This window comes from Sander lucioperca, chromosome 2 (genome assembly GCF_008315115.2).
Source record: "Sander lucioperca isolate FBNREF2018 chromosome 2, SLUC_FBN_1.2, whole genome shotgun sequence".
Taxonomy (NCBI): Eukaryota; Metazoa; Chordata; class Actinopteri; order Perciformes; family Percidae; genus Sander; species Sander lucioperca.
This window is the reverse complement of record NC_050174.1, coordinates 33,723,173-33,733,811: the sequence shown is the minus strand read 5'-3', so window position 1 is coordinate 33,733,811 and position 10,639 is coordinate 33,723,173. Positions and strand designations below refer to the sequence as shown.

General features: G+C 44.9%; 1 protein-coding gene and 1 long non-coding RNA gene across 2 annotated transcripts in view; one reads left to right on the top strand and one right to left on the bottom strand.

The window, feature by feature from the left end:
- The window catches only part of snrnp200 (small nuclear ribonucleoprotein 200 (U5)), a 62,600-nt gene that overhangs the window by 27,099 nt on the left and 24,862 nt on the right, over positions 1–10,639 (bottom strand). Inside the window, exons 15-21 of the mRNA XM_031305642.2 lie at positions 10,008–10,201; positions 8,793–8,916; positions 7,128–7,277; positions 4,922–5,164; positions 3,332–3,520; positions 1,997–2,194; positions 989–1,141 (exon numbers count right to left, since the gene is read on the bottom strand). Coding sequence (XP_031161502.2) covers positions 989–1,141; positions 1,997–2,194; positions 3,332–3,520; positions 4,922–5,164; positions 7,128–7,277; positions 8,793–8,916; positions 10,008–10,201 — 1,251 coding nt within the window. The remainder of the gene's footprint in view (positions 1–988; positions 1,142–1,996; positions 2,195–3,331; positions 3,521–4,921; positions 5,165–7,127; positions 7,278–8,792; positions 8,917–10,007; positions 10,202–10,639) is intronic.
- The window catches only part of LOC116054219, a 34,347-nt gene continuing 28,878 nt past the window's right edge, over positions 5,171–10,639 (top strand). Inside the window, exon 1 of the long non-coding RNA XR_004896734.1 lies at positions 5,171–5,182. This is a non-coding gene — a long non-coding RNA (uncharacterized LOC116054219). The remainder of the gene's footprint in view (positions 5,183–10,639) is intronic.

Sequence of the window (10,639 nt, the reverse complement as noted above, 5' to 3'; positions counted from 1 at the left end):
GGAGTTTATTTAAAAAAAAAATCTTATTAGAACGATTTAATCATTTCGTGTTTCACGTTTTTCTTTTTGAACAGGAAAAACAAGAATGGCAATACGACAAAACTACAGTGCAAGTAAGTTTTCTGTGTGTGTGTGTGTGTGTGTGTGTGTGTGTGTGTGTGTGTGTGTGTGTGTGTGTGTGTGTGTGTGTGTGTGTGTATAGAATATAGTTCCCAGTTTGTATACGTTAGAAGATGGCTGTGTGTCATGTGACCTTGTTATTTGTACACGCTGTGACTCTACAAATCACAACATGGAAATAGGAACATGTTGGCGTTATTTTGTCACTTATTGGGAGCAGTAGGCTAGATGGAGCAGGTTACCTCCAGGATCTGTGCTAAGCTAGGCTAGATGGAGCCGGTTACCTCCATGATCTGTGCTAAGCTAGGCTAGATGGAGCCGGTTACCTCCATGATCTGTGCTAAGCTAGGCTAGATGGAGCCGGTTACCTCCAGGATCTGTGCTAAGCTAGGCTAGATGGAGCCGGTTACCTCCAGGATCTGTGCTAAGCTAGGCTAGATGGAGCCAGTTACCTCCAGGATCTGTGCTAAGCTAGGCTAGCGGTGGGTGCGTCAGACAGAGTTACAACACACACAGAGATGAGAAGGGTATGTCTGGACTTATCTAACTCTGGGGGATACGGGGAATAAGACAAAGTCCCGATAAGTCGGCGTGTTCCTTTAAGTAATCACTGTTTTCACCTGTCTTTGACTAGTTTATAACCAAACTCATTATTCCTAAACCCAGCCATCACATCCCGCGCCACACACCACCCCAAGTAAATTGTCAACCTGTGGGAAACACTGTAGTTGTTACCGATGGTTACCTTAGGTCTTATAGTTTCTTATGATACAGACGAAGATGGATTCTTGGGACTGTATGAATCGATATTGGATCATTCAAGTGAAAATGGATTAGTGTAAGCCCAGCTCTACTGGAGACACCGTACCTCTCTCACGGTGATGTTCCTGAACTCTGAGGAGAGTGAAAAGACTCTGAAGAGCTCGATCTCGCTGAGCGTCGGCTTCAGCAGCTGGTTGTACGTCTGGATGGAGTCGTGGGTGATGTAGAAGTGACTCGCAATGCGTCCCAGGTCGGTCACCTTCAGAGAAAGACAAAAGGCAAAACAAAAGTTAATATAAATAATAAATAGAAAGACAGGCGCGTCTTAGACAGAGATATACACACACACACACACACACACACACACACACACACAGAGACACACACACACAGACAGAGACACACACACAGACAGAGACACACACAGAGACAGAGACACACACACACACAGACAGACACACAGACAGACACACACACAGACAGACAGAGACACACACACACAGACAGAGACACACACACACACACACACAGACAGAGACACACACACACAGACACACACACACACACAGACACACACACACAGACACACAGAGACACACACACACAGAGACACACACACACACACACACACACACACACAGACAGACAGACACACACACAGACAGACAGACACACACACAGACAGACAGAGACACACACAGACAGACACACACACAGACAGACACACACACAGAGACACAGACAGACACACACACAGACAGACAGAGACACACACACAGACAGAGACACACACACACAGACACACACACACACACAGAGACACACACACACACACACACACACACACACAGACACACACACACACACACAGAGACACACACACAGACACACACACACACACACAGAGACACACACACACACACACACACACACAGAGACACACACACACAGAGACACACACACACAGAGACACACACACACAGAGACACACACAGAGACACACACACACACACACACACACACACACACACACACACACAGTGAATACAGGTGCAGCAGCTATGGGTATGAACCTGGAAACCTTTCAAAGACGATGATTGTTAGATGTGAATACCTGGAAGCTGCCGGACCTCTTGTCGTATTTGACGAGGTTGTTCTTGTCCAGGACGTTGGCCGCCGTGTGCACCAGGTCCGTCCTGCGTCTCTCCAGCAGCGGGTCTGAGCTCCTGTCGTCGTGGGAGACGCCGTACAGGGTGGGGTTGCGGAGCATGCGCACATACAGGTAGGTGTAGCCGAGCCAGTTCACGGCGTCCTGACACGACAAATACGAGAAATGGGGCAGTGGTTGAAGAAGTATTCAGATCCTTTACTTAAATAAAAGTACTAATACCACACCGTTAAACTGGAAGGACTTTCCAGAAGAATGCAGAGTTTTTTTTGTGATTGTTTTGGGCAAAAATCCTTGATTATGCGTCACGTTTTCTTAAAAAATGTGATGGAATATGCGGGATATTTATGCAATTTTATGCGATGAAATTGCGGGAACTTGCAAAAACTGCGGTTTCATCGTGGCTTCATCGCGGGGTTTGCAGCTTTTCGATGATGTTCACGTCGCGTAATTACGTCACTTCATAACGTTCCCATGGCAACAGGGGAAAATGGCTGCTCTTGTGTGAAGTAAACGCAACATTTTTCAACTTTCTGCTAAGATATATGTGTAACTTTTTTGCAAGGAAAATGCAGGGATTATGAAATAATGCAATTTATGCGGCGAAAGTGCGGCGTATTTGAAAAAATGCGCCCCCCGCCGCTTAAATATGAGGACTTTGGCTGATTATGCATTGGGTTATGCGATCACATAATCACGTTTTTCTGGAGGGACTGATTAAAATACTCTGTACAAGTAATAGTCCTGCATTGAAAATGCATCGGTGTCTCTTCAAAGCCTTTGCTGCTCTCTGGTGCTCTGAAACACGTTTTTTTTGGACGTTTCTGGGAGAAAATGTAAATAGTTTATTAAAAAGATAGTTTAGAAAGACAGTAGCTCCTGTCTTTATAAACTATCTTTTTAATGAACTGTCTGTACACTTACAAAGTTCTCAATGCTTGGATTAACATTTAGGGACCCTCATTATGCTACCATTGAAGTTTGGTGATATTTTGAGCCTTTTTAGCGGTATAAATAGCGATTTGTGTTTACTTTCCCTGTGCCCCGAATAGTAGCGTTGTAAGCGGTCCGCGCTAGCTTGTTTCAAGCTACAAACACAATCAATTAGCATGAAAACATGTCCCAGAGAACGACAGAGTGGGTACCCCTAGGTTGGTTTTGCGCCAGAATTGTCCTTATAATATATGTTGTATGTCGTGTCTGTGTCTTCTGAATGGACCTTGAGTCTGGCAATAAAGTTGATGCTATAGATCTGATAATGTGTCTTTGTTAGCCACTAACCTTCACGTTCTGCACGTTGCCCAGTACTATCTCGGCGTTGAGCATGTCAGGCAGCTTCGCCACCATCTGGCTCTCTATGGGCAGCTGCTGGTTGAGCAGAGACAGGTAGTACTGCAGCTCTCCGTGAGACGTGATCAGGATTCCCTCTCCCTTGGTGTCGTACTGAGGACGGCCGGCTCGACCAAGCATCTGAAATGACAGGTAGAGACAAAAAAAATACTCAGCACCTGGAGAGGACATATTGGTGTCTCATGCTTGTTTGATCATCAACAAAAAAAACCTGTTAAACAACATATTGCTTGTTTTAGTTCTAGACTACCTTCTGATAAGTACAGCAAGTCATTTTTTTTGTACTGCATAGGTTACAATACAAAGAGGATGTTGCACATAGTGGTAGTATAGCAACCGACTGACAGTCTCTTAATACAATTAATCAGGTTGTTGTTACTGTTAACCCTCCTGCTGTCCTGGGGTCAGATTTGACCCGTTAACGAAAACTTTCTATAGCATAATTATGACAAAAGAACGTTGGAAAAAGCTACAAATACGCAGGAAAAAAAGTGACAAAAAAAAACATCAAAAACATCGCCAAAGGTGAGAAAAACTTTGGAAAAAAAATTGAAAAAGGTGAAAGAAAACAAAACATCGTAAAAAGTGACAAAAAAAGTTACAAAAACGCCAAAAAGGTGACAAAAAAATTGGAATAAAATCGACCAAAACTTTCTATATCAGAACGATGACAAAAAAACTTTGAAAAAAGTGACAAATGTTGGAAAAAAGCTACAAAAATGCAGAAAACCGACAAAAATGTTCTTTTTTAAAAACGCTGAAAAAAGTGACCAAAAAAATCGGAATAAGCAACAAAAAAGTGACAAAACAATTGAAAGAAAGTGACAAAAAAAACTGAATAAAATTGACGAAAACAGTTAAAAAAAAGCCCCAAAAATTGGAATAAAATCGACCAAAACTTTCTATATCAGAACTATGACAAAAAAACGTTGAAAAAAGTGACAAATGTTAGAAAAAAGCTACAAAAACGCAGAAAAAAACTCAGACAAAAACATTTTTTTTTTTTTTTTAAACGCTGAAAAGTGACTAAAAAAAATTCAGAATAAGCGACAAAAAAGTGACAAAAAAAATGTGAATAAAATCGACCAAAACATTTCTATATCAGAAATAAAAAAATGTTGGAAAAAGCTACAAAAACGCAGAACCCCCCCAACAAAAACGTTTTTTTTTTTTTTAAATACTGAAAAAAGTGACCAAAATAAATCGGAATAAGCGACAAAAAAGTGACAAAACAAAAATTTGAATAAAACTATAATAAACTAATTAACTAATAAACTTTCTATATCCAGAAAACCCTTGACAAAAAATTTTTTGGACCAAAAAAATCGGAATAAGCAACAAAAAAAGTGATAAAATTGAAAGAAAGTGACAAAAACGTCGAAACAAAGTGTAGAAAAAGAACAACAAAATGTTAAAATTTCGACCTAGAAAAACGCAACATTGCACGGTCGACGGGAAGACAAGACAAGGGTTAATTAATAAGTACAAAGCCCGACTAGTTTCCAGCCAGCGCAGACTCACCTGCAGAATGTCCAGGGCTCCGAGTTCGGTCCACCGGCCTTTCTCAGGGCTGTACACCTGAGTACCTTTGATGATGACGGTGTGTGCCGGCAGGTTGACTCCCCAGGCCAGCGTGGCCGTGGACACCAGGACCTGGATGTGTCGATCGGCGAACAGATCCTCCACCAGCGTACGGTCCACTCTGGTCATTCCGGCGTGGTGGATCGCAAAGCCGTAGGGCAGCAGATCCTTCAGTTCCAGGTTCTGGAAAAGAAAGTTGGGGTGTAAGTCTAAAAGCAGCTACACACCGGGCCGAGAATCGGCTGTCGGACAGTCTGGCGAGGTCGCTGACTCGAGTCTGTTCGGTGTGTTCTGTGCTGTCGTCGTTTAGAGGAGCCGTCGGCCTTCATTTTGGCCGACCTGACTTGCAACTTTTTGGACGTTTCTGGGAGAAAATGTAAATAGTTTTATATTTGTGTGAGTTACAGGGTTTATTTTTGTTTTCCTCTGATTGCCACGACTTGGGAGAACAATTTCCAAAAGCCTTGATCATTATTGTTCTGTGTGATTTTTATACATTTCTGTTCGCCGTGTCAACAGCGCCTAACGTAACCGGCAATTTCCACTGGATGCGGAGCGGCTATGGAACGTCTCCGGAACGTCTGTGAGCCATTAGGTTTCCATTAAAGTCAGTGTGTGTATTTCCACTGACTGCAGAACGTCTGCGTCCCGACTCCGTCCCAGCTCCGGCGGTCCCAGCCCTCCGGAGCAGATACCAGAGCTGCTATTGTTGCCGGACGCCAGAGAGCTCCGCAGCAACTCAGCACACGGCAGATAGTGCAGGACAGGAAGTCGAGCACAGAAACAAAATAAAAATCCAGTTAATTTTCAAAGTAAAATCCAGCGTGCTCACGGCGGATCATATCTCCCTGCACTACACCTTGAAAACACAGCTCAGAGTAGTTTCCCCTCTACTCCTCTGGATGGAAACTAACTGGTGGTGGTTTTGTGGTTCTATTCTACGTGAATTCGTGAGATCTCGTGGGTCCTCGTGACTACAGCTGTCAGTCATGGCCACAGCCGTGCCGCAACAAATCCGGACATGGTGGATATTGACGGACGGCGGAGCACACAGCTGTTCTGCAGCGGAGCCGGTCTGCAGACGTTCCACATCCAGTGGAAATCCACAGCAAGAAGCACGTTTTATACTCTGCTCCCATATGGACTAAGTTTAAAAAGGCCAGCATGCAGAAGCTTAAGGCTGCCTATAATGACTATTCAGTATGAGGATACTGCTCAACAAACCCAGGTGCTCTAGTGCAAGTGACCTGTTAATGTAATGCAGGGGTCAGCAGCACCTTCCAGGCACTATTGAGGAGTCTTATCTACGAATTCATTTGTCGCATGAACGTCTCCCAGATCAGCATGTTAGGGCCTTTTTACAGTCGCCGCAGCTGAGCTGGCGCGCGCCAGTGTGACGTCAAAATGCCGTAGGTCTCGCTTGTGCGCCAGGATTTTGAGTGCGCGACCAGAGGGGCCCTCGAGAACAACCGGATCCCAGAGCCGATAATCGGCCGTTGGACAGTCTGGTGAGGTCGGTGACTCGAGTCTGTTCGGTGTGTCCCGTGCCGTCGTCCGTCGGAGGAGCCGTCGGCCTTCATTTTGGCCGACCTGACATGTTCAGTCAGAGACAGGACAGTCGGGACTCACCTGGAAATGGCGAGCGGGATGAGCGTGACTAGAGTCTCTCAAAATCTGACGAAAATCTTTTAAACTGACCTTTGTTGATCTGAAATGAAGACAGATTCAGCAACTGCACGGCCTATTTCTCTCTTAAAATGTTTTCAGAAACACGTTTCGGTGAACTATTTTAGTCCAATATGAGATCGTATTCTGAACGAGCCGCCAGTAGTGGCCGGTTGAAAAATCCAAAATCCAGAAGCAGCAGCCAGACCCACGTGACGCGTTCGTCCAATCATCTGCCGGTTTTCATTTTTGGGTAACAATACAGATTAGCGCCGCCTGCTGTTACGGAGACTTATTACGTCTCGTCTCTTCGGTGTGTTCTGAGGAACTTTTTTGACCAACTCAGGGAGACTAATCAGTCACACTGGCTTTTCTGCCGACGGTCGGCCGTCTGGTTGGTGTGTAACGGCCTTTACAGAGTTTGGATTGAGCACTAAAGAAACTTTGAATTTGATCAGTTTCGGGTCAGTGTTCGGCTCACCTTGCACTGCTCCGCCTCAGTTCTCAAGACTTCAGTGGAAGCCGACCCCTCTCTGAGGAAAAGACCCAGCGTGTCCTTCTCCAAACACATGTCCCTCACGGCCCGGGCGGTTTTTCCCGTCTCCTTCCTGGAGTGGACGAAAACTAGCACCTGATGGAGACAAATGAATGTTACTGAGGCCCACCAGACACTACAAGACTTTAAAAATGGACTAAAGTCTGACACCATCTCACATCTAAAGTCTATCATGTAACATTGAAGACATAATATGTGACTGTGATAAGACTGGGGACCTTGCAGGGTCACACATTGCACAGACTACAACTAGATTTAGATCAGTCTGGCTTTCAAGCTCAAGGAGAAACAGAACCGATTGTACTTTCAGTTAAATTCTTAATGTCTTTGATTATAAAATATAAAATAATTTCTACATCCATGTCAGAAAAAACAATGTATGCTCCATTTGACCGCAGCGTTTCCTCTATGTTGATATTACCGCTATCACCTCCCGTTAGCATCCCATTGACTGCCATTCATTTTGACGTCACTTTGACAGAGAATAACTTTACATCTGAAGAGTTTAAAGACTATTTGTCCGTTGTTTATTTCTAAAGAAACACGACAATGTATAAAAGGCTCCATTACCTTGTAGCTCACGTTATGGCTCCGTAGCAGACGTTTTTATAAAAATAGGCTAACGATTGGGTCATAACCACGAGACTTACTGTCTCATAGTAGAGGAATTACCGTATAGTACAGGAGAAGCTCTCAGGCAGTTTGGACTTCCATTAGCTGTTTAAGTGTAATTACTAATGTTAACTATCATTTTAGTGATCAATAATTAGCCTGTGTCTATGTTATCTCCTTACATATACCTACGCTCTCCGTCTCTGCTAGATTGGGAATGATTGAGATTTCTCTTGGCACAGCTACCAGAAGACTTCCAACTTTCAGACAGGTTGCTCACGTCACATCTACGTCTTCAAGCTCAGTTGGAGGCTGCTCAGTAACGCTCAGCCATCACCGGGAAAGATCTTCTAATATCCTTCACTGGTCTCCGTCCAGAGACACAGGATCTGGTGGTCCATTTCTTTAACTGTCTATGCATGTAACTCAATCTCAGGCTAAGTGACAAACAGCGACGAAAGCTGATGAGACAAGAAGCTAACGTTAGCTAACGTTAGCTAACGTTAGCGAACGCTGCGGTGACGGCCCCTCTTCCTCTGAGTCCCCGCTGCAGGAGACGCTGTATTCCTCCGACACGCTGTATTAATGTTACCGTTTTAAAACCGTTCTCCAGGTTAGTGCATACCGCTCAAAACCAACATGAAAAACATAGCTAGTAATGTTCACTCAGCTTTGTTTTGTTGTTAAACTGTGTGTAAATGAGCTGTGACGTTAAATCACTGGCTTCAGGTAACGGCACCCTACGGTACCGTCTATTTGCTGGATGGTTTCAAGGTAACGGTCAGTAGCTAACATTAGCAGATGAGCCCATACTTTTTGACGAGAAGAGTTCTAGAGGAAACACTGTACCCCTTTTCTCAACGTTTTTGACGCCTTTTTATGCTTTTGAGGATCACTCTCGCTCTCTCTCTCTCTCGCTGCCGGTGCTTGGATCAACAATTTCTTTCTTGAGGAGAAAACAAGTCAGAGCGGACTCACCTGGTTCTTCCCAGCATGCTCCATGATCTTTTCATAAACGATCTCATTCATAATCTGGAAACGCTTGATGGCCTTTTTCTCTGTGATGCCGACGTAAGTCTGCTCCAGAGGCACGGGGCGGAAACTACACACGAGAAGAAATGTAAACAATGAGCAAAAAAACTAAAACAAACATGTAGCAGTTATGGAAAGTCTCCAAACCGAGGCTTAGTATATATGTCTTTTCATATCAGTTAATATTTAATGATAAGCTATTGCACTGTTCAATCCCTGCACTGTTTTTTGCACTACCACAGCACCTTATCATTATAACCCATATCTCTCTCTCTCTCTCTCTCTCTCTCTCTCTCTCTCTCTCTCTCTCTCTCTCTCTCTCTCTCTCTCTCTCTCTCTCTCTCATCACATGGTCAGTCCACACCAGACCTCTAATCTCTTCACCAATTGTTCACTCTTTACATTTCTGTAAGTGATTTTTATGTACGGAGATACATGTGTGTATGTTGTGGTTGTCTATAAGCTACTGGATGCCTAACATTTCACTCTCTCTCCATCCATCTCTCCCTCCATCCATCCATCCATCTCTCTCTCTCTCTCTCTCTCTCCATCCCACCTCCATATCTATCTATCTATATCCATCCATCCATCCCTCCCTCTCTTTCTCTCTCTCATCCATCTCTCTCTCCATCCATCCATCTCTCTCTCTCTCTCCATCCATCCCTCTCTCTCCATCCATCCCTCTCTCTCCATCCATCCCTCTCGCTCTCTCTCTCTCTCTCTCCATCCATCCCCCTCTCTCTCTCTCCATCCCCCTCTCTCTCCATCCATCCCCCTCTCTCTCTCTCCATCCCCCTCTCTCTCTCTCTCTCTCTCTCTCTCCATCCCTCTCTCTCTCTCCATCCCTCTCTCTCTCTCCATCCCTCTCTCTCTCTCCATCCATCCCTCTCTCTCCATCCATCCCTCTCTCTCCATCCATCCCTCTCTCTCTCCATCCATCCCTCTCTCTCTCTCCATCCCTCTCTCTCTCTCCATCCCTCTCTCTCTCTCTCTATCCCTCTCTAGCAATCCACGTTATTTCTTATGAAAATTTGGTTGAAAATGGGTCAGTTTTGTTGATTGGTTTCATTTACTCATGTCGTGCGTAGTCACCCCTCCCCCCAAAAAGGCCCATTCTGAGTCAGGGAAAACCCTGCACACGTTGACTCTTTTGTCTCGTACCTGTTGTCGAAGTAGAAGAGTCCCTTTGCAGGGTCCACGCGCAGGCAGGTGGCCACGTCCTCGTAGTTGGGCAGCGTGGCGCTGAGGCCGAGCAGACGCACATCCTCCTGGGTCAGCTCCACGTTACGGATCGTCCTCGCCACCAGAGACTCCAACACCGGGCCACGGTCGTCGTGGAGAAGGTGGATTTCATCCTGCACACCAGAGGGTCATGTCAAATCACCTGCACTTACATCCGTTTCAACACAGACAGACAGTGATACACACATACATACACACACACAGACACAGACATATACACACACAGACATAGACAGACAGACAGATACACACACACACACACACACACACACACACACACACAGACAGAGATACACACACACACACACAGACAGAGATACACACACACAGACAGATACACACACACACACACACACACACACACACACAGACAGACAGAGATACACACACACACACAAACAGATACACACACACACACACAGACAGATACACACACACAGACAGATACACACACACAGACAGATACACACACAGACAGATACACACACACACACACACACACAGATACACACACACACACAGAGACAGAGATACACACACACACACACAGA